This window comes from Paramacrobiotus metropolitanus, unplaced genomic scaffold (genome assembly GCF_019649055.1).
Source record: "Paramacrobiotus metropolitanus isolate TYO unplaced genomic scaffold, Prichtersi_v1.0 Parri_scaffold0000004, whole genome shotgun sequence".
NCBI lineage: Eukaryota > Metazoa > Tardigrada > Eutardigrada > Parachela > Macrobiotidae > Paramacrobiotus > Paramacrobiotus metropolitanus.
This window is the reverse complement of record NW_026570224.1, coordinates 1,446,801-1,469,232: the sequence shown is the minus strand read 5'-3', so window position 1 is coordinate 1,469,232 and position 22,432 is coordinate 1,446,801. Positions and strand designations below refer to the sequence as shown.

General features: G+C 41.4%; 4 protein-coding genes and 2 non-coding genes across 6 annotated transcripts; 4 read left to right on the top strand and 2 right to left on the bottom strand.

Annotated features, from left to right (window-relative positions):
* The first annotated feature begins 430 nt into the window (after positions 1–430).
* LOC129600016 (N-acetylgalactosamine kinase-like) lies at positions 431–3,573 on the top strand. The gene is made up of 4 exons (XM_055498394.1): positions 431–713; positions 1,604–1,956; positions 2,285–2,863; positions 3,035–3,573. Exons 1-4 carry the CDS (start codon positions 605–607, stop codon positions 3,359–3,361), a joined length of 1,368 nt encoding a protein of 455 aa, XP_055354369.1. The 5' UTR covers positions 431–604; the 3' UTR covers positions 3,362–3,573.
* LOC129600007 (pre-mRNA-splicing factor ATP-dependent RNA helicase PRP16-like) lies at positions 3,310–8,675 on the bottom strand. Its single transcript, XM_055498383.1, has 6 exons — positions 7,790–8,675; positions 6,732–7,441; positions 5,834–6,488; positions 5,268–5,638; positions 4,215–5,013; positions 3,310–3,963 (listed from the first exon to the last, which is right to left on the bottom strand). The coding sequence occupies exons 1-6, from the start codon at positions 8,469–8,471 to the stop codon at positions 3,569–3,571; spliced, it is 3,612 nt and encodes a 1,203-aa protein (XP_055354358.1). The 5' UTR covers positions 8,472–8,675; the 3' UTR covers positions 3,310–3,568.
* Positions 8,676–9,174: 499 nt separating this feature from the next.
* Positions 9,175–9,246, top strand: Trnaa-cgc (transfer RNA alanine (anticodon CGC)). Its single transcript has one exon. It is a non-coding gene; the product is annotated as a tRNA-Ala (tRNA).
* A 392-nt stretch (positions 9,247–9,638) lies between these two features.
* Positions 9,639–9,712, top strand: Trnan-guu (transfer RNA asparagine (anticodon GUU)). The gene has a single exon. It is a non-coding gene; the product is annotated as a tRNA-Asn (tRNA).
* Positions 9,713–9,956: 244 nt separating this feature from the next.
* LOC129580738 (1-phosphatidylinositol 4,5-bisphosphate phosphodiesterase gamma-2-like) lies at positions 9,957–19,680 on the bottom strand. Its single transcript, XM_055471396.1, has 30 exons — positions 19,506–19,680; positions 19,383–19,410; positions 19,124–19,312; positions 18,875–19,024; positions 18,683–18,776; positions 18,538–18,582; positions 18,354–18,435; positions 18,092–18,199; positions 16,653–16,823; positions 16,461–16,576; positions 15,836–15,921; positions 15,720–15,727; positions 15,326–15,375; positions 15,058–15,229; positions 14,670–14,978; positions 14,264–14,445; positions 13,891–14,142; positions 13,502–13,627; positions 13,179–13,377; positions 12,993–13,073; positions 12,786–12,898; positions 12,324–12,642; positions 12,147–12,246; positions 11,949–12,045; positions 11,746–11,870; positions 11,296–11,441; positions 10,975–11,110; positions 10,651–10,907; positions 10,385–10,557; positions 9,957–10,319 (listed from the first exon to the last, which is right to left on the bottom strand). The coding sequence occupies exons 2-30, from the start codon at positions 19,390–19,392 to the stop codon at positions 10,277–10,279; spliced, it is 3,939 nt and encodes a 1,312-aa protein (XP_055327371.1). The 5' UTR covers positions 19,393–19,410; positions 19,506–19,680; the 3' UTR covers positions 9,957–10,276.
* A 792-nt stretch (positions 19,681–20,472) lies between these two features.
* Positions 20,473–22,361, top strand: LOC129602797 (uncharacterized). The gene is made up of 2 exons (XM_055501946.1): positions 20,473–20,602; positions 21,157–22,361. The coding sequence occupies exons 1-2, from the start codon at positions 20,590–20,592 to the stop codon at positions 22,266–22,268; spliced, it is 1,125 nt and encodes a 374-aa protein (XP_055357921.1). The 5' UTR covers positions 20,473–20,589; the 3' UTR covers positions 22,269–22,361.
* Positions 22,362–22,432: the final 71 nt, after the last annotated feature.

Genomic DNA, 22,432 nt, shown 5'->3' with positions numbered 1-22,432 from the left:
GTTGTTTTCCGCTTTCTTCAAATTGCGTATGCATGGCCGACAGTATTCGTAAATCGTACCGGTACTATACAGTCTATACTACAGCAGCATATAATACTGCCAGTCTGCCTTGCTTTATGATAGGCAGATAGTAAATGTTTAGGTTTCTTTAATCTGTTTGGAGTTTCAAATGAAGTTTTTAATGACGAATGCGCAGTAATTAAGCAGCTGAAGTTAATCAAAATGATTTTTTGTTCATAGTTATGTAAATAGATAGTTAAATAACGGTATTCCAACGAAAACTAAGAAATCCTTGGAATTACGGAAATCCGTTTGGATTTCCTTAAATCCACGGATTCCATGGAATTCCATGGCAATTTCCTTTCCAAATCCTTTCCACGGGCTCGCGCCCGTGGATTTGTCCTCCTTAGTTTGTTAGACTTTACCTCATTCTTGATTCTGCAATTTCTGCCGACTGCAGAACACATTGAGCAGTAAGTAATTCATCGCGTCATTCGACGTTTTTTGATTTATAGCCATCGACGCTAGTGCTTGCGTGGCAGAAGACGCTCTTTCTTACGATTACATATTTGAATGGGTATCTGTTTTCTATCCAAAATATAGAATGGGCGAGTCCAGGGATCGTTTGTCCAGAGTGTCTTCTGCGTTCCGGGATAAGTTCGGAGAAGATCCGCACTTCGTAGTGCGTGCTCCTGGCCGAGTGAACCTTATTGGTAAGAACGATAGCATCTGTACGATTCTTTCAGCTTTGCGGGGTGCGACGATTACGTTTTCGTGGGAGAATTAATGGTTGCGTCCTAGGACGTTCAAGTCTGGACACACTTCTTATATCTGTACTTACATGAAAGGTTGTTTAATTGTAGGCATATTACTACTTATAACCATATGTAGGCTTGCTAGATTTTTGCTTAATTCAGTAATAATTGTTTTACTGTGCCAGGCAGGCCTATTAAAGTTACAGTTAGTAAGTACTGGGACTGTACTTACTAACTGGCTTGCGGAATGAGAATCCACTGGAGTTTAGGCTTTGAGCGTTTATGGGAATTTGGGGCCACAATTAGTAGCATAAATAAATGGTACTTATGCCGACATTGTATGAAAAAATTAGCATTCCCGATCTCAATCCGGCTTCACGTCCTTAACACCATTGCTGAAAACGCGTTTTAGAGAATAGCTAACTTCAATATCCCGTATTGATAAGTAACGTGCACACTGTGCAGATGAATTTTATTTGTATACTCGTTACTGCGGACAGAATCCATAAAATCGATATTTTGATCGTCAAGTTCGCAAGTCAACAATTATATACTATGGTAATTTGTAACACAAACCTAACAAGTTTAAAAAATCCCTTATTTTTATTTATTTGTCTATTTTAGCAACTTGTGATGCGTACGGATTTAGATTACAGTACTGTAATTTAATAAATTCTCATACGATTTGTTCTGCATTCGTTTCTATGCTCAGCATGGATAATGGACGGAATTCAGGCGAACATATTGCAGTAGAGGCGACTTTAACTATCGCCCTGGGTCTTTAATTTGAATTTGCTCTTCACCGCGCAGGCGCTTACAGAGTAAAATTTTGTTTGGGAATGCTGCAGGCGAGCATATTGACTACCATGGGTATCCTGTCCTTCCCATGGCCATCAGTCAGGACATCGTTATGGCGGTTACGGTGCCGCATGATGCCGCACAGGGACTTCGCTTGTGCAACGTCCAATCCGACCGCTATCGCGACTTCACCAGCTCGTTAGCCGAATTCAATTTCAATCACATGAGCAAACCACAATGGCACCATTATGTCCTGTGCGGACTGAAAGGTGTGCAGGAGCAGCTTCCGGTTGGAAAGCAGCTCAGGGGAATGCGGATTATGGTCGATGGCAGCGTTCCTCCCAATGCCGGCTTATCCAGTTCCAGTGCGCTGGTATGCTGTGCAGCCCTGGCAGCGATGAAAGTGAGTACATTTATTTAATTAATTCTTATGCCCAAGATCACCTTTAATTTTTCTGTATCTCCACATCAGTAGTTGGTTGTTTTCTTTCCCACTTTATGTTAATATTTCTTTTAAATTTCTTGCTTTCGTGCTGTCTGTTCATTTTCTTCAGCCGCAAACTGCAAGCAACGCTACAGTAATGATATTTATCCAGAAACGTAAATCTGTTTGTGTTGTTCGTTTTGTAATGTTTGGGCGCGTGGGTAGATTGACGTTCGACTTATTGTACGCGGGTATACTTCGAGAAAGAACCGGTAAATGCAAATCCAATTTCCAGTGTAATTTGTAGGCTAATGGATTAGATATTCCAGCGGATGTATTAGCTACGATATGTGCCAAAGCTGAGCATTATATCGGGACAGAGGGCGGCGGGATGGACCAAGCAATCTCATTCTTGGCTCAGGCCGGCAAAGCTAAATTGATTGAATTTGATCCGCTGCGTTCGAGTGATGTTGTATTGCCGGAGGATGTTGTTTTCGTGGTAGCTAATTCCTGCGTGGAGCTGAATAAGGCCGCTACCAATCACTTCAACACACGGGTGGCGGAGGGCCGTATTGCCGTACAAATATTGGCCCATATTCATAATCTCGATTGGCGGACTATTAAAAAGGCTTCCCAGCTGCAGAAACAATTGCATCTCTCCTTGGGACCACTGTTGCATTTGGTCGATAAGACATTCAAGCCCGAGCCCTATTCAAGAGCGGATGTCTGTGCGTCATTGGGGATTAGTGAAGAGGAACTGCAGACCCACTGTTTGTCGGCTTCTACGCAGAATCTACAGACCTTTGAACTCCTGAAAAGGATACGGCATGTCTTTAGTGAAACGGATCGTGTCAAAGTTTTTAAGGAAACGTGTGAAATCGGAAAAGTATGTAATACTATGTATGATGCACTTCGTAGGTAATACATCAGCTGCTACGAGTAGTCGGAATACATGTAATGTACGGCAATTGGTTAGAAGTACACTTTGTTTTGCTCCGTTTGTCCTATCGCACTTAAGAAAAACCATGGTTTGTGAAAATGATGGTTGATTATTTAGGGTGCTGATGGTAAACACGAGTGTGCCAAGCGATTGGGTGTGCTGATGCAGGACAGCCACATTAGCTGCCGTGATGATTATGAATGCAGTCATCCGGATTTGGACGATCTGGTATCGGTTATGCAGCGCAGCGGTGCTTATGGAGCCCGTTTAACGGGAGCAGGATGGGGCGGATGTGCTGTGGCTATCGTGCCCAAACAGACTGCCGAAGCGTTTCTTAAGAAAGTGGAGGAAGATTACTTCGCCAAGCAGCCACAGAGGGCGGCTAAATTACCGGAAGCGCTGTTTATTACCTCTCCGTCGGATGGAGCCGGTTTAATATCTTAGTCATTGAAGTTTTTGTCCATATTGCTAGCTCAGGGAGCTTTTCAGAGCACTTTTTGCTCTCTTTCATCACAATCTCGGTGCTAAATTATGACATTACCAAACCAGTATGAAGACGATTCAGAAATAGACGTCTATATTTATTTACAACTTTGATAACTGTTCTGTTATTAGATCAGATGTTTCGGAAAAAACAAAAATTATCAACCCTTAAAGACCACAACTTCTTGACGACTTCCATGGCGTTCGGGGAGTGCCTGGGTCTCGCTGCCCCGGTGTGACAATCATCATTTTTTTCCGAACACTAGCAGGTGTTTCTTCTTGGCGCGACTTCCGCTCTTCAATCTGTTGCTGCGCTAAAGCCATTTCCTGTTCCATTGTTAACTCGATAGCTTGGAAATTTTTTCGCTTCTCCGTACGGGTGCGAACAGACTCTTTGACACTGTAGAACATTGGTCCCAATTCGGCCAACCACTGGCCGTCTACAGCGGTGACGCACTGCATAAATTCCCTTGATGTCATAACCAATTCGTGATAAACTACGTAATCAGGCTGGAAACCCATTCCATAAAGAGCTGACGTCGGATGCAAATGGCAAGGCATGCCTGCGAAAATAAAATCCAAACTCGCAGTGCAGCACAACATTCTAAAAATATCTTAGCGTTAGCGTTCTCTTCAAAACACCGTTTTCATAGTTTTCAACGCAATTTGTCCAAATGTTTCGCTTTTTGGGTTGGACTGCCAGACAATGATTTCAGGATTTCGAATGACTGTTAGTGAAACCCATTAATTCTAGGAGACAGTATAACCATTTTCTCTGGTGGAAAATGAAACGCAGCCGGAACCCAACACTTACCTGTTCGTAATCCGACATACTCTCCCAATCCCTTCAATCGACATGCCTGATGAAAATAAGCCGAACAAATGCACTTTCGAACTACATCCCAATCCGATCCGCAAGACCGCAGGTCGATCTTATGCTGATCCATGATCTCCTTCAGCTGTTGACGCACTTCCCGAACCTTTTTCATCGCTTTGGCGTGAATGTAGTGATCATTGCACCAGCCGCTTGAATAACCGTTTTGTTTCCACTGATTATACACATTGAGAAATGTCAAATGGTCACTCTCAGGCACCTGAAACTTCTCGCGTTTTGCATCACTCTCTTCTTCGCGTCCCTGCGGTCGGAAAAAGATGGAAGGAACCGACAGCATCGAAACGATGGTCAGAATTTCCGCGTTACATCCCATATCCAGTGCCACAATCAGCATTTTTGACATCGCCGGGTCGAGAGGAAATTCCGCCATGCCGCGGCCCAGCGGGGTGAGACTGCCGGTATTATCCAAAGCTCCGAGAATCCAGAGCTGGAACATGGAGTTCAGCATGTTGTCCTGTGGTGGTGGATCCATAAAATGGAAGTCCAGGAGATCTTGTACACCAAGAGATTTGAGGAGCAAGCAGACATTAGCTAAATTGGTCCGCTGTACTTCCGGCACAGTGGAAATTAACATTTCGTCTTTGTATTGCTTGCTGGTGTATAAACGTGAACATTTCCCGGGACCGGTACGACCTGCACGACCAGATCGTTGATTGGCGTTGGCTTGCGATATGGGATAAATTTGTAGGGCATCCATACCAATTCTTGGATTATAAACCTGTCAATCAAGTTGAATTACCACCGCAAATCAATCCCGACGTCAGTGTTCTACTAACATACTTATATGACGGCTACTGGAATAAAACTTTTAGTTGTAAACTTGTAATGCTGGTGTATGTGTATTACAGATTGTCGTAACTTTTCTATAGTAGTGAGGTACATGCACGACTCGCGCTTAATCAGCTGGTTATAGATTTTACATTATTATCTCATTAGTTAGCCTGAGTTATAGTATCATTCAACACTGCCCACCTTCAGCTTGCAGTAACCGGCATCCACCACATACATAATGCCATCAACCGTCAAGGACGTTTCCGCAATATTGGTGGACACTACGCACTTGCGAGAACCATCGGCACTTTTCTGAAAGATTTTGGCTTGCAAATCACTAGGAAGCTGTGAGTAAATCGGCAGCACCGACAGCGGCGGTGCTTCATCAATCTGCTCTAGTCTCTCTTTGATCAGTTCGCACGCTACTTCAATGTCTTCCTGCCCAGGAAGAAAGACCAGAATATCTCCAGCTGGCGACTGTAGATGCAGTTGAACAGATTGCTTAACCGCCGCATCCACGTAATCTTCCACCGGGTTTTTGGCATAGTTAACCTCCACTGGAAATGTACGCCCTGAAAAGAAAAACCAACATGAAAATCTGCTACAACAAATAAATAAAATAATACGAGAAACACAGAACGTATAGCTGACGTAAATTTAAAGACATTCTATCCCAAAAGGCAAAGGTAACCTTTCCAAAGGCAAAGGTATAATATTCGCACCCAAAATATAGATTAGAGTAGATTAGATCATTAGACTAACTTTACCTGGAATTATGTAAACAGGCACTCCACCAAAAAATTGTGCAAATTTCTCAGCATCCATAGTAGCTGATGTAACAATCAGTTTCAGATCTTGACGCCGTGCTACCACTTCCCGCAATAATCCAAACAATACGTCAGTATTAAGCGATCTTTCGTGGGCTTCATCCATCACTACCGCGCTATAATGATCCAAATCCGGCTCCCGTAGGCTCTCACGAAGCAATATACCATCGGTCATGTATTTGATTACCGTATCATCGCTTGTGCAGTCCTCGAACCGAATGGCATAACCTACCGTTCCGCCAAGCTTGCAACACATTTCTTCCGAAACTCGCTTGGCTACAGACATGGCAGCCACTCGCCGAGGTTGGGTACAGGCAATCATTCCGTAACTAGAGTAACCCGCTTCCATCAAGTACTGTGTCAGCTGAGTCGTTTTTCCTGAACCAGTTTCTCCCACAATCACTACGACATTATTCTCCCGTATGATGTTCAACAGTTCCTCACGCACGGCGAAGATCGGCAAATACTGGCGCTGCTGAGAAATCGTTTTAGTTTTGGCGAAGTGGCTCACGGCTTCGTTTTTTTCTTGCATGTGATCAGCGAATTTATGTTCCGTCCGATAATCTTTTTCGTCGGCTTCCTTCTCGTCGACTGCCTGCAACAAAAGTCCAAATCCGATTTAAAATTAAAGGTCTTACATAAGAAAAAAAGTACAGAACCAAAGAATTAAAATCAATCACAACAAGCTTGACATAACGAACAGAACTGAACCTGAAAATTTGCTTCTACACGCATTAATTTCAGAAAGTTACCCTTCGAAAATAATTAATAATTTACCTACACTATCCTCTAGTTTTTCTAACAAAAAGGAATAATTATTTCGCACTTTGCAACGTACTTTTTCGATCCCCATAATATTCCCCAAGCGCGTTCCGGCTAATTCCAATTGTTTCTGTACTAATTTCTTACGTTCCTTCTGCTCCCGATGATATCTAACCACCGCACTGCCTTTTCGCGCCACTACTGCCATATCAGAAGTGGGATCCTTAACAGGAATGACCGGCTCCGTGGTCTTAGTAAAAACAATGCGCCCATCCAAAAACGGTGGAATGATATTGTGCACCAACAAGTGCACCCGGGCTTCGGCATCTTCTTCCACCGTCGTGCTGTGATCTAGCTTCTGTACCACACCGGAACGGATGAGTCGACCGGTCTCCCACAACTCGTTATCCCGATTAATTTGTCGCTGTTGGGCCGAGAGTTTCTTCTGGCGCTTCTCTTCCATTTGCTCTTCACGCTTCCGTGTATATTCTTCAGAGACATGAGCGAAAGCGCCGTGTTCATTATCGTAGCCTTCTTCCATGTCGTACCAGTCGCGATCCAATTGTTTCTGCTCTTCTTCCCAAGCACGTCGCTCCTCTTCTGTTGCGAATTCTACAACACCATCATCATTGGCCTCGTTATCCGCACCGGGTTTCGGGGTGATTCCCAGACGTTTCCGATCGTCAGCCCATTCATTGTATCGATACGACGGAGTAAACGGTGTGCTGGATGGCCCTCTGGAGCGTGGCAGATCATCGTCATCCCAATTCGCCCGTGATGGAGTATCTAAAGGATTGCAAATAAGTATTTCTGCATGCGAACGCAAAATCAATAAAAAATAAATGCACAAAAGTTATTTGATAGTTTAACTGTATTTTGTTCCGTTTAAAAAGACCTACCGTTGTTGACGCAAGCATCATACGTATTTCAGGAAGTGTAAATGGTAAAAATAAACAGAAAATATTCATATTAGTATTTATACTAAATATCACTACTCGTACTTACACTGATTTTGTAACAAAAAAGTGTATGACACATGACTTGCTATATGTGACAAACACTTATTAAAATAAAACAGTCGTCAAATTACTCAAATAAAAATCTGAAAATTAACAGTGAGCCTACAGAGCCTACCTTTTGGGTGTATTCGTGGCGTTCTGGTTTCGTTTCTGGACTGTGTGTCGTATCGGGACCGCCTCGACGACTCCTCATAACGCTTCCAGTCTCGTCGTTGATCATGGCGTCCCTCGTTCTTCTTGTCAAAAGTCGACACCTGAAACCCCCGATCTCTATCCCTTCTCCGATCTGCCAGCTTCTCCCGCACTTCATCCGAAATGCCAGGAGTTGTCGATGGAGTCTCAACGCGCTGACTACGATAGCGTTTTTCGCCACCCGCACTGCCCTTCTCCAAACTATCATGAATCATTTTACGGGTCTCTTCGGCCTCGGCAGTTTTCCGTTTCTGGGCAGCTAGCCGGTCCAGACCCAGTAACGATGGCTGGGGCACTCGAAACTCCCCATCTGAAGAATGCGAAGGAGTACTGCCAGCAGATCGTGCAGAACGATCCGGAGTGGACGCAGGTTTACGGATCTCCAGACCACCCCGTTCCTGAGAGGAAGTTCCTGCTAAACGATGCAATGAAGGATCCAACAGTTCTTCCTTTTTCAACTTTGGAGGCTTTTTATCGTCTGGACGATGGATAATCGGGGTTCGTTCCCAGTTCTTTGGGGGTGCCTCTTCCCAGACAGGTGAATCCTTCAGCGGTCTCTTTGATGGCGGAGAAGCAACCATTTCAGCGTTTTTGGCAGGAATCATCAAATCTCGATTAGCGAAGGTAAGCTATAACAATCAATTTGAAAACTTCCAGACCAGACAGAGGTAACTGAGATAAGGCCACACATTACCGATGGATTCCTTACTAAATTTTCCCTAATGAAAAAAGCTAACAGCCTAACAGAAGTAAGAAACAAAAATTAATATCAGAAAATTAATTTTCTATTTAATTTAACTTCGTGATCTGCTCAAAGCTGCAATTTTTTACGATACATACACACTACACAGTATGTGTGCGAACTGAATTCACACACCAGAGCAGTGGCGTTGATAGGTATGGGATCACGGGGCCGTGACCCCCAAACGAAAATTTTAACATACAAGTCTATGGACGTGGCCCACAAAGCTAGCACTTACGGCCTCCCTACGCCACTGCATCCGGGTAAACATGCAGGCAACTTTGGCATCATGCCAGTTTGCGAAACGCGCTATAGTAAGTACGTCACATTAGGGGAATTCCTTGATAAGGAGTTAGTTAATAATTCCTTAATTCGTTAATATTCGGAGTTCGGGGTTCGTTAATAGTTTCTTAATAAGGAGCGTTATGCCGAAACAAAAGGTAGTTATGGCGAAACAAAGCGCTATTCTGACTTCTGAGTATTCTCTATTCATTACGCCAATCATACGGCTACAGGGCAGTCTTGCTTCTAGTAGTTCGTTAAGTAAACAAAAATGCAGTGTGAATGGGGATGTAGCTCAGTGGTAGAGCGCGGTCTTCGCATGGCTGAGGTCCGGGGTTCAATCCCCCGCATCTCCAGTTTTTCCTTTTGTCTTATTTTCAGTTTTTCATTAGCTTTAATTTTACGTCTTTTTGTTAGGGTTATTGCGAAGGTGTTCGGTGCTCAGACGGTTATTCGCGATTCAAATACTACCTGTTTTTCCTTTTTTGGCTGTTAAGATTAAAACCACGAAAACGAGGTTTAAAATGTAAAGATAGCAAGTTTTAAATCGTTCTTATAAAGGATATTGCAATCAAGGTAGGACTGATACAAAATGTTGTAAAGTCAACCGTATAATTATCCTACACCATGAAGAGTATTAAACAATATGTTCATTATTAATACCGTACTCATAAGTTATAACACTGTAATATACAAACCGGTCGAAGCAAATCCTCAGACGTCGCAAAAACTTATATCCAGTGGAGTAGCTCTTGTGGCGCAACCGGTTAGCGCGTTCGGCTGTTAACCGAAAGGTTGGTGGTTCGAATCCACCCAGGAGCGGAAATTTTTTTTTATTTCATTTGAATACAAATGTTACCTAGTTTTTGTAATTTATGATTAATGTACGTATAAGATTGGCATATTATAATTATGCATAACAGTCGGGCTACTCGAAAGCATCGTTACGTTGTACAGTATTTATGCGGGGCCTAAATCAATCCGGTATGCGGCAGCTTTGTGCATGCGAGTTACGCCTTTGAAACTGCCTTTCATGGCGTATTCCACAGTTTGTGCTCCAGTGGTTGTACTGTACTTTCTGTTGTGCTCTTCACGTCCCTGTACCGAATGGTAACTGGTGTAGCTCATTATTATTACAGTGCAACAATCGTTCAAAAATATTATCAACAACTAGCGGAAAAAAACAAAAAATGTGTATAAAACTAGAAAAAAATCACATAGATTTTGCGATTACAGTATTTGACAAACAGTTAACTGATAACAAAAGCAAAGTGCAATAACAATAGTCTGAACGGTGATAAGCAAAGGCTACCCGTGGTCACTGCGGATCTTGTCGGAACCGGCAGGTCAGGCACCAACGCTTTTAATAAACAGCAATCTTTTCTCTTATCCAGAGCGATTTTTCATCGACTTCGCTTTTTCTCTTGTCCTGAAAAGAAGAGATATTTAGGAGATGGATGTTTTTCAACGCACTAACAAAAGAGAAAATCCTACAAAATTTGCAGCCATAAACCGCTCGTTGTTGCCAGTCCAGATTCAGCTTTTTTAAGTTCGTTGTTCATTTCATTGCTAAGGGGTTGATTGCCTTGCTGACTCCTTAACTGATTTATATCATCAACTTTCTGACGATAATCTTGCAAAGCCAAATAAACTCCCTGGCTCTCTTTCTAAAAATATAAAAAAAAACTTGAGTAAGAGGTAATAAACATCAGAAGTAATAAGAATTTATAATATTATCGATTCTATCGCTCAAGTCGTACATCAATTCCTCTCAAGCTAATGCGCTCGACTTTTACAAGTAAAGTAGCCATGGGAATATCTTCGCCGTATCCGTTTTTCAGCTGGATGGAACGGAAGCCGGTCCTGAGTGTTTTAACAGGGAAGGTCGCTTGGGCTAAGAATCCCACATTGTCCAATCGATCCAGATCGTTGACCACAAAGCGAACAAAAGCCACTTCCACGTTGTGAATATCGAAGGACACCGCGTCGTTAAAAAGTGGATTGAAGCCGTTTTCCCCTGCCGACATGTAAGTGCATCGCAAAACGTCTTACTTTGGTTGGCTATTTCTACGTTTACACTTTACCGGCATTTTGCTGGACTATTCTCGCTGCACAATCATATGGTGCTCCCAGAATATGCACTTCCACTCTTGGCCTGACAATGCATTTTGACCGACCAGAAAATCCGGCTCTTCCGGGTAGGTTTCGCGCACCAATAACCTGCAGTTTAGCCTTTTTACAATCATGAGATGCGATTATAAACCTGCCCTTCCCGTCGATCAAACTCTAATGACCTTACGTTTTTCGTTATCATTATTAGTTAATAAAAAAACAGCTTTTTTAGTACAAATTCATGCTGCTTTTGCAAAGAAATACGCCAGTAGCAGATTTATAAATAGACATACCGTAAAAGTGATGAAAATTGGCTCTACCGATAGTGTTCGAGGATCGTGTGGATCATAATTGTCGGAACGCATGTAATCCGGTTGTAAAACGTACCCACATCCACCATTATCCATAAATCTGGCTTGATTAATTTGCATCGGCTCATCTGCAAATCACCGTCGATGTTTTTATCGTCCACGTTACAGTTTTAACACACTTTCTTGCATTCAGAATGTCAAACGTATACTTATTGTTAGATAGTACTGTAATGCATATACGCTGTCCTACACGCTCTCAATCGCTAAGAAGGGTTATGCTGTAAAGCACAATATCTATCCGCAATGCGGATTCCGCATGACCGCATGTGTTTTACATCCTACCCGCATGTGTTTTAGTTTTGCAACATATTGTACAGTACAAAGATACAACATGCGATGGTTCCCTAAAATTCCCTTGAACCATACTCATACCTGGCTTTTGATAATTCAAAGCTACCATTTGGACTCCCGCTAACCACGCCCTAACAGGATCGTAGTTAGCCGACATGACTGCCCACTTATCCGGATAGACTCTGCTGAACTGGATGCGGTGGTATCTAGACCAAAAAACTAAATCATTGAGAAATTGAATTTGTTGCGCTAGTATGGAACGAGGATCGTACACGGTCACTCACCTTAAATACTGCTTACATTTGTCCTTCCCAAGTAATTCTTTTACGGCCGTTTGTTCGAAGGAAGTCATTTTGCGAAAATCTGGTTTCTCACTTGGTCCTTCCGAAAAAAAGTAAAACTTTCGTAAAGCTGAGTTTACAAGCTGTAATTGTTTTATACTCTCTAAAACTTTTATTCAGGGTTTTTAGAACAGTTCTTACGATTCAGGTCAAATTTTGAACCACTGTGAAAATAAATGGTAATATCCGACATTTCTCTTGCACACTTCCATTTTGCTTGCATATTGACCATGATTTTCTTCTGCAATTTAGAGACACATGCAACTTCTTTCGGAAAGCAAACGAAATGAAGTGTATGAAGAGATTATGCAACCTAACCTGTTTCTCGGTATCGCTTATGCTGGACTTGATCTTTCTTATCCATTCGTTCATTTGTTCCCGGCTCTCACAAGCGAACGATATCCTCTGAGTTTTAGATCGTACACGGAAAATATGTTGTTTGTCTTCTTCAGTCTTCTTAGCACACTTCACCGTCATTTCATTGGAAAGGGGAATGCAACCACGCTGGGTGGGACCTAATAAAAGGTCATCCCAGTGGTTGCTCATAGAGGAATACCGCGTTAGATGTGGCTTTATTTCCATTACAACGGCAGCCGGGAACAAGCCGCGGGAAGCTTGCCCGAAGTCTCCCGTCCACCTACGAATAAAAGATGCTTGGGTGGTCTAAACCATACCGGTCTCGAGCTCATTAGTCGCGCAGCTCCTTTATGTGCATGCTGTATCTTATCAGTTCTGATAACTGTAAATATGCCGCGCAATACATCGAAATTCTTTTAATACCATGCACTCCCTCGCACACTGGATTTCTCAACATTTGTTATCGTGGCGCCAATGGGTAAGGTCAGTTCTTCCGGTGAACGAGCGGTGTAATCAAAGATGACTCGGCAGGTGCTCTGTTAGATATAATTTAGGAGACGATTCTGAATAATTTAGTTAAAAATCAAATATGAGTAGTACAAAACACAAATGCTAAAGTGGCCTTATTACCCTGTAGGGAATATAATGGTAAGGCTGTCCATTTATGAAATAGTTCACAGAAGCGCCAACGTCTCCTCCAATGGGGTTCCCCTACCACATGCAAAACCATAATGCCGCGATAGTGTTTCTAGGTGGAAGCACAACGTCATACAAATTAATTCGTTCAGGTATCAATAATTTGCGTACTTCACTTACGTCATTTCTTTGGTTTAGCATTTGCTGCGCCTCAGCAGTATTGACACCTTCTTTGCTGAGCCGGGTCTGATTGAAAATCTGCACTCTTTGGAAATGTTGCACGATTTCTCGCAATGCTTCAAATCCTTTTACAGTAGGGTCAATGTGGAACAAACGTTTCTCGTGATCAATCGACAAATGTCTTGGCGCGTTGCTTGCACTGAAAATACCATAAAAAATTAGTATACGTACTGTATTGATTTCTAGCAGCAGCTTCGGCCTTCGAACATGTGTACAAACTGAAAGGTCACAAATACTTTATCCGTAATAACTGCCGCACTTACTTGAAGGAAATCACAAATTTTTGCGGATCGTTTTGGCTGTTTCTAACGAGGAACAAACCTTCCTCTTTACTCCGCATTTCGAGAATCTCTTCAGCAACTTTTCTGGTCATATGTCCATGAAACCATCTGCCGCAACATTATTGTTTAGAATAAAATAAACACAAATAGCCGCGCCATGCATATACTCATATTTTGTGGTACTCAAATGCTGTAGTATTTCACAACTTATTTTGGTGCTCTTATGGCATCGTGGTATCAGCAACTCTACCAGCCAAACTAGTAAATATTGAATATATGTGGAATACATAAATTGTCGCATGATAATTATATCGGTACTCGTTCATATCTTCTTAACTTTTTAATTTAACCGCGTTAAACTTTAAACTCACGGCTCTTGCAAATGAGGCTGCGGTTGCGGTACTGTGTCGCGAAGAAGAATTTCAAACTGCTCCCTGCTGTTGCCGTAATGGAAAACCAGTGGTCTGGACTGATAATGCGTGACCAGTTCATAAATGCTATCGGCTTTCTTCTGTCCCGGGCCGATTTCGCTGGCGACACCAATATTCCGATCCATGAAATACACGCTTTTTCCATTCTCCCGCATATGTTTGATCCGGCCATGATATATTTTATGATCTCGTCTGAGAATACACAAAAACCATTTTTTGACGTCAAAATTCGAAGCCAGAGAGATAGATCTAGAGCGAATACTAAAGCATGCAGAGAGTCCACATTCCAAAAACTGAAAGTGCCTTCACTTACAGAAAGGATATCGTACAGTCGCCTGGATTGTTTTCGCTTCTTCTTACAACGAATAATCCATCCGTTTTGTGCTCATAAGAATCAAGCAACCGGGCTGCGTCAGTCGGCCCAACTAAGTAACCGTGATACCACAGCTCGTCCAAATGAAGGTCACAATCGCTTTCGGAATTTGTGGTTGCTTCCTGTGGATACGAATACAGCATATTTGGGAGGAAACCATTTATCACGGGCATTCAAAGCTAGTTTCGGGTATGAAAGGTCATGAGATTTGATGTTCGTGTAAAACCTCTATTATTAAAAAAAATTTTATTACTTGACAAAGAACATACTGTATATTTGGTCCGCATGACCTTCTGCAGCCATAAATCTGCTCATGCATACCCATTGACCTGCGGTGATTTTTTACCTCTTCGGCACTGTCATTTGTTTGCGACCCATCGAATTCGTCGATATGTGGCTCTTCGTCCATGTGGTATAATTTATTGTTAGCCAAAACAAAATACTGGGAAATCCATTCCACATCGGGTATGTTCCTGTTCGGAAGCGATGAGGCGCCGTTATAATTGTTCTTGATTTCCACGAGCATTTTACCACGATGCGTTATTGCGGTAGCCGGAAGATTTCGCGTACTTTCGTCTTCACTGCAGCTTGTATTAAGTGATAACGTTTTTATCATGTCCCTCCCTCTTCCTGAATCGAGTTTCAGCACTTTGTGCTGCGAGCAAAGAACCGTACATAGAGATCTGAGGTCCCATTACAGTTAGCCAATTTCAGTTTAAAGGATCGCAAATTACCTTAACAATAATTTTTCCCAAAAGATCCCTAGGTGATGGCATCATGTTGTTGCTATTTGTTTGAAGTGGCGCGGTTAGAAGCATATCCGAAAAGACAAATTTAAACATTTCCGCCATTGTCTGTTGTTGTTTCGTGCAGCAGTGGTCTTCGATCGAGAGAATTACGGGGTATCTAAAAACAACGTTCATTTAAAAACTGATAATGCTAATTTAAATTAATAAAAGTTTACACAAAAACGCTCGATAACAAATCAATGACATCACTTACGGAGATGCAACGAAGGCGTGCTCGGCAATTGCATCCAATACACTTTTCAGCTAAAAACGAATTTGTTTGCAGTATTAAGTATTAACATTCTGCTAACTTTGGCTATCCATTAATTACCGTAATTATCGAATTAGAGCCCCAGGGTTACAAATATTTCAAACGCCTCACGGGGTGGGCTCCAATTACGGGCATGGGCTTGTATTTCGGAGGGTGCTTCAATTTTTCAAACTAACTTTTTTGGCATTGGCTAATATGGGCTGTATAGCATTTAATTAAGCCCATGGGCTCATATTTTGGGGGGAGCTTATAACTTTCAAATGACCTTAAGGGTGGGCTCTAATTACGGGGGGAGCTTCTATTTCGGGGGGAGCTTATAATTCGATAATTACAGTACTTGCGAAACTAAATAGAAAAATAAAATAAGTAAAAGCTCCACGCTTTAAACTGTATGTAGCTGCGTATGCTGGGATACTGCCTGGTTTCTTCAAAATTTTGAAATGGAACACGTACGCTCTATACATCTGGCGCCGGCCCTTAAACATCTGACATACGCTTCCGGAGAAGATTCGCTGTTCAACTGATTCCCAGTAAGATACCTGAAAAAGCAAAATCTGGCCAGCACGTTAATTATGATTATCTGCTTAAGCCGTAATCCGGCAGATTTTGACCAGAACATCCGAAGTCTAGGAAATTGTCTGTGAGCTAAAGCAGATAATATACTCAAGGTTAACAACCGGCAAAGATAATTTTCAATTTCAATATATTAGAAACTATAGGTTCTAATATATTTACTGGATTATGCTAGGGAAACCGTTATTCGCACCCCTTCCACCCACGTTTAGTATATGCACCCCTTAATATACCCTGCTACTGCTAACACAGCTCATCAAGAACATTAATATTACTTCTATTAGTCACATATTATATAAAATAAAAGCAATTTTCACATTTTCTGTATGACCGTAAAAGGTAAAAGTCACTGATAGGTGCCGGCGATATTAAACCGAGCTTTTGGGAACCGGTGATAAGTGCAAAACAATGGAAGATAGTTCCCGCCAGTTGACAAGCGTTGACAGGCCATACTATCAACGTCTAAAAAAGGGTGCCTATAAGGGTACCCTATATTCAAACGTACGTATTGTGCGAGCTTGCGATCCAGTAGTAAGTCATAGGTAACGTCATATCTTGGTAAACCGTGGAGAATTTCGGATCAAATACTGAATTGTCTCGCGAAAATAAGTAATCCACGAACTATTCCAAAAGGATCAAATCAATTTAAAGTACTTAAGTAATATTGGCACACGCCTAATGCGTAGTGACAACTAACTTGCTCTGGGGTGATATCGTGATCGCGATTGTTGGGTCCGAAAAGATGGTCGATGCGTTCGGAAACTGTATCCTCGGGCTCGTGTTGTTCGTCGCATAAAAAGCGGGAAAAGTCTGTCTCCGATATAGAGATTTGGTTTGCGGAATGAAAGTGTAGGTAGGTGTCATATATCTAACAACAAAACAAAATTAACGTAGTTCTCCTTAATGCTATTATATTTAGGTCATATAAACTACACCAGATTTCGCATAGAAATATGCTAGCAGAGATTTTTCGCGAATGGGCGCTTTATTGTCTGCCGTATAAGGAGGTACTGTAGAATAAGGCCGGATTCACGCATACATCTATCAATCTTAATTGCTTAGCGGGTTTTGAGTTCAACCGGGGACAACCGCCTAATTGCATTAGGTCCCAAAATTGCGTTTACGCAGCACACCTATGCTAACGTTAATTACCTAGCTGTTAATTGGTAGATAGCAGGATGCAGCGTAAACACAGTTTTGCTATCGAAAGGTACCTTTCCCTCTGCTCCGTAGAGACAATGGTTAACCCAAATAGGAACCACTTGAGGTTCCTATTTGTACGGATATACTGTATACGAGTATGCATTTGAAGCAGCATGTCTGATGGAATGCACTCACAATTATTATGTAATGACCTAAAAGATATTTTGATTTGGCTGATCATTTCTGTTATTAGTTACTAGTACCAATTACCATTTCAGACAAATTAGATATACAACTATATAGAACTATCTGACATGTCTACCGCTAGCGCTGGATTATGGCAAGCCGATATTAGCGCATGGCGTATTATACAGCGATTTCAGTATAGCAAGCCGAGTTTTAAATAAGCCCAACAGGATGGAATGCATCTGGTTTTCAGACCTCAAAAATATTACTGCTAAAAAATTTTTGCCTATTTAGTATTACAAAATACTATATTTGTTGGTAGCTAATATTGCAAAACAAACTAAGAAAAACTGATAGTACAAGTATATAATTACAACTGCAGTGAGTACAATTCCGGAATTTCCATAGCACTGAGTACAGCAAGTTAGCAATGTTAAAACAATGGTAAATGTAAGTATTTGTAAATGTAAGGCGGCACGTGTTCACGCAGATACGGCCACCTATTGCAAGCGCCTAAACAACAACTTTTATGGCACCTATTCAAAGGTGTCAACGTGAACGCAATTTTGCTGCCTATATAGGAATCTATCTAGAAGAGTGCGCCGCGTTCACGCGTACTGCTAAGAAGCCGGCCGTTTTGGGCGGCGCTTTAATAGAAAATCGGATAGATAGAAGTCAGTGTGAATCCAGCCTAAGTATATGTATGTAATATCACTGTGCATACAAGAACAGAAATGTAAGAATACACTTTACACCAGCATGATGTCAATATTCAATAAAAGGAGCGAAATACATCTGTAAATTTACCTCTGTTGTAACTTCGCGCATATATTTCCCGTAAAGTTTATGGAAATCATCAAAATGCACGATATGGTCTTGTAACGTATTATTGCTGTCCAGTTGGTCGTTGACACGCTGCATCAGTTTGATAGTTTGAAGCTAGTTAATTAAAATTATGCACGCGAATAACTAGCTGAATATTTACATTACTGTAACTGTATCATTTTAAATCTTTAAATAAACAACTACTTCTGGTACTCTTCAGCTCGGATTAATTAAGCGGGCGTACCAGAAGGTCATCGCGGAGTTTCCCGATGTCCAATTTCAAATTACAACTGATAAAAAACCGCCTTGTGTCTTGCAAAGTCAGGCTGCAAAAGCGGAATTGTAAGAGTATGCACTAAAAAAGTTAATTCGCTGAAATCAAATACTGTCTATGCTGTAATCTGTACTGATGACAATCATTGGCTCACTGTTGTCTTGCTTGTTTCTCCAAATCAAATTTCTGTCTTAACCACCTGTTGAAAATATAAGTACCGCTTCGAACAGGTTTTATTTTTTCATTTGAACATACTGATCATGACCACAAAACAGTGTTATTTCACACGCCTTACTTACATTTGACAGAGATCACTAAAGTGATATCGTTTGTATTCCCAACAGAGCTGAGTTAAAACACGTGTCCAGCGCTTAGGAATATCAACTGATTCACCTGGAAGATACGTGATAAAATAACAATAAGTAAATAATAAGTAAATGCTCCCACGTTGCAACAAGCACGTAATAACAGAATTTGTCAAGCCAACTTACAACTAAAGCTCAAAGATGACAGCACAAAGGAATCACCGTAAAATATCACAAAATAATTTTGGGGTTGCATATGCACTTGTCCGTCTTCCGACTTCTCAAAATCTTTAAACGTCCTGTTATTCCGCACTTCCCTGATTGAGTGCAGATTGACTGCGAAAGAAAATCCATTCATCGTTAAATTTTTCTGGACAAGAAATATGTTTGTATAATTATTAATGCAATCGATCGACGGTGCCGACCATTAATTACCTGTGCGTCGTCCGCGAGGCTCACCGGGAATCCATAAAATCTGGTGCGTTTGCCGGTTCAGCCGGAGCACACCGGTTTGTGGTCGCTTCCCAGAGAAATGTGATTCCAGCGGAGTACCCGATTCCAGAGACTGGAGATCCCGCTCCGCATCCGGCAGTGTTGCGGTGTCGGTCATCCTTCTGTTTCCGGCTATCAAAATTTACAAATCAGTTGGATGATTACAGGAGATTTTGATAAGGAATGCGCAGCAGTAGCGGACCAGCGGTCATATGTACGTGTTTGTCTTTCTGCAATAGATTTTGTTCAACAAAATTGTATTTTGCCTCATGGACAACCTCTTACGATTTTAGAGAATTGGAGATGAGTACTCGTAGTCTCGTACCCCAAGAACAATACCAACATTAGACTGTTTTATCGTTAATTTCAACTCGAGAACGATGCACTACTCGTTCGGATAACCGCAGCCATGGAAGTAAGTATTTGAATGATGAGTGTGGATCGTACGAATACATGCTCTAGAAAATGACTATGAAACTTCCTGTATAACGTGTACCGATCTGCAGTGTAAACAAACAGTTCGTAATTACGTTCTCGTATATTATATGAACATAAGCAGCCATCGACATTCTTTGCTCGTAATCAGTTTTGGCACTGTATGCCGCGGCATCTCTGCTGCGTTACATTGAAACTGGAATAAGGTCCAATGTACAACAGTATAATGGTACAATAATAACGATAAGAATACCTACATATGTAGTATTACCTACGATGTTGATATCTATAATAGTACCTCGCCTGCTCGGCATCGCCGTATACCATTGCGCTGACTATAAACTTACGCTCTCTATGAACTTACGCGCACTAGTGGTTTCTTACGGACCAGGTTAAAGATTACCATAAATTAAAACTAAATGATGCTTTCGAATGCCGGTAGTATCATGTTAATCTGACTACAGATTTATACATGCCGGGGCGATTTTGTACGGTGCTCATTTGCAATTCCGAAAGTATGACATTGGTTACAAAAGTGCAAAACTTCGATTTTGCCAGGAATTAAAATGTGAAATCAAAATTTAAAATTTAGCGACTGATTTTTTCGAACAGAATTTCTATACAAGCTGCAAAACCTATCCTGTTAGTTGCGAAGGGAATGGGAATAAAAGAACCACATGATCTCAGACAGGTCAACTTTCTGATAACGTTATCGGCAACCGGTAGCGCCGCTACAGATAAGACTACCTGTTTTGTTTATCTGTTGCAGAAGTGCTCATACTCGTATTTCATATATAGACTATAAAATTAGTATGAGTATAAATATAGTACAACTTCTAATTATTGATTATACCGTACTAACAGATGACAGTGAATTTCAAAATCAATAAGAAACGGAAGCAACAAAGTCGGACATATTTTATTTTAGTGCAGTGCGTTCATCCAAGTCCGTGCAATATTATCAAAAATGCAACATGGACAACAAGAGTAAGTTTTTCATAACAGCTTTTTTAAATTTGCAAAAAATTTGAAAGCGATCCCTCGAGAATTACTGAATAATATCCTGATCATGACAAACATGACAGACACATGACAGACACCAGCTATTCAGGCTTCGGCTAGGATAAAAAAAGCAAGGAATTTCGTCAGTTTTTCCCCCTATTCCAAAACAGAAACCCTTGAGAAAAATTCGGTAAATAATTCTAATTTTCTTTTGTAATTTATTTAAAACCTTTTTTATTACAATGTAAGTGCGTTTCAAACAATTTAATAACACTGACTACATACTAACCAAAGTAAGAACATAATGATACTAGAATAATTATGGTAATTATTAATTATAACCAGTTAATTGAGTAATATTATGGTAAGAAATACGGGTATTGACCGTATTGTTTTCGCATTCGCCTATACTCGTATCGTACTACGCGACCGCAGTCCGTGTCATCCCAAACTAGTACTTCCTTATTAAAGACTGTAAAGTACAGTACGAGTAAGTACTTAATTACATACATCAGTTTAATTACGTACTACTTTATTAGTACATCTGTACTTCCATCTGGAGTTTCCAACTTCCGGATGCCTTATTAACAGATCGGCGCTGTGTATACCCCTTGCTTACTCATTTCGGTCACTTGCTGACTTGCAAACAGCAATCTCAACACTGCTGCAACCGTTTGATTGTTATGGGATTTGTTTTATTGACCCTTTGATTGACGTTTGGGATACAGTGTCGCTGCAAATTTGCAATCCAATGGAAGATCTTTCTCTTGCAGTGACTACGAGCGACCGAAGGGCCGTCGTGTCTAACGTTATTTTTGCAGCAACAGGAGACTTTTATGAACCAGATTCTAATGTTGTGCAACTGATTTGCGAGGTTGTTGCAAAGGAATTTGCCAATCTATCCGCTACATTATTGTCTTCCAACGCGCGCTCCAAGCACCCCATTGCGCCTTTCATTGAGCTCCTGACAAAGTCGTCAGCCATTGCAGATGACAGCGCACTGCACCGCTTTGTCCAACGGATGATTTTTCTCGATACGATGAAATCTGTCAAAAAGGATACCGGAGAGATTCTTGCTACAAAATCGCGTAGTCGTTTAAATGAACTCCGTGGGGGTTTAAAAGAAATCGGATGGAGCGCCGAGCAGATTGCGAATGTGGTTGAAGATTCCACAGGCGTCGTTAAAATGGCTCGGCTGGCGCGTATTGATCAAGCTTGCAAAAATATGGACTTACCGACGTACTCACAGTTCTGTAACAGTAGACAATGTGCCACAGCAAAGCCACGAAAAGAATTGTTCCGGGTGATAGCGACGTTTCTTCCGCAGGAACTCACTCGTCAACGAATCTCGGATTTGCTGTGGGACTTCTTTGATTATTTTCTTGCAGACACCGTAAAAGTCATCGTGGATCTCGTGCTGGTAATTCGCCATGATCGTAAAAATTCTACATTTTTGCGGTATGAAATACTTCGGAGCCAACAAGATGGTTCAGTGGTCGTGGCGAATGTATTTCCTGTATTGAGCTGTGCTATGAAACCTAAAATAACCACACACGAAGTGCGGGAGATATGTCGAATTTTTTGTATGAATCGATTGCAGGCCAACAAAACCGACGGGATGTTTTTCAGACCAATTATGTTTTATCTGTGATAGTGTGATGCGCTTTTTTGTCGAAATGACAATATTTCGGGTGTAGTTTTGGTGTACATAATTTATGTACAAACTGGGACAATAAAATTGCAAAATCTGGCATGAAATAGCAGGTATGAAGTCAGCCGGAAGTGTTCGCTGAATGAATCTCAAATGTCAAATGT

Bases quoted from the DNA above. Each gene is read 5' to 3' on its own strand.
- LOC129600016 (XM_055498394.1), top strand. From the start codon at position 605: ATGGGCGAGTCCAGGGATCGTTTGTCCAGAGTGTCTTCTGCGTTCCGG. The intron at 714-1,603 runs GTAAGAACGATA...GGAATGCTGCAG, and splicing joins TGGCCGAGTGAACCTTATTG to GCGAGCATATTGACTACCAT. The intron at 2,864-3,034 runs GTATGTAATACT...TTGATTATTTAG, and splicing joins AAACGTGTGAAATCGGAAAA to GGTGCTGATGGTAAACACGA.
- LOC129600007 (XM_055498383.1), bottom strand. From the start codon at position 8,471: ATGATTCCTGCCAAAAACGCTGAAATGGTTGCTTCTCCGCCATCAAAG. The intron at 5,639-5,833 runs GTAAAGTTAGTC...TTTTCTTTTCAG, and splicing joins GCCTGTTTACATAATTCCAG to GGCGTACATTTCCAGTGGAG. The intron at 3,964-4,214 runs GTAAGTGTTGGG...TTATTTTCGCAG, and splicing joins GTATGTCGGATTACGAACAG to GCATGCCTTGCCATTTGCAT.
- LOC129580738 (XM_055471396.1), bottom strand. The intron at 15,230-15,325 runs GTAAGTGATGTC...CGTTGTTTTTAG, and splicing joins CACGCCTTCGTTGCATCTCC to ATACCCCGTAATTCTCTCGA. The intron at 14,979-15,057 runs GTAATTTGCGAT...CTTTGCTCGCAG, and splicing joins TGGGAAAAATTATTGTTAAG to CACAAAGTGCTGAAACTCGA.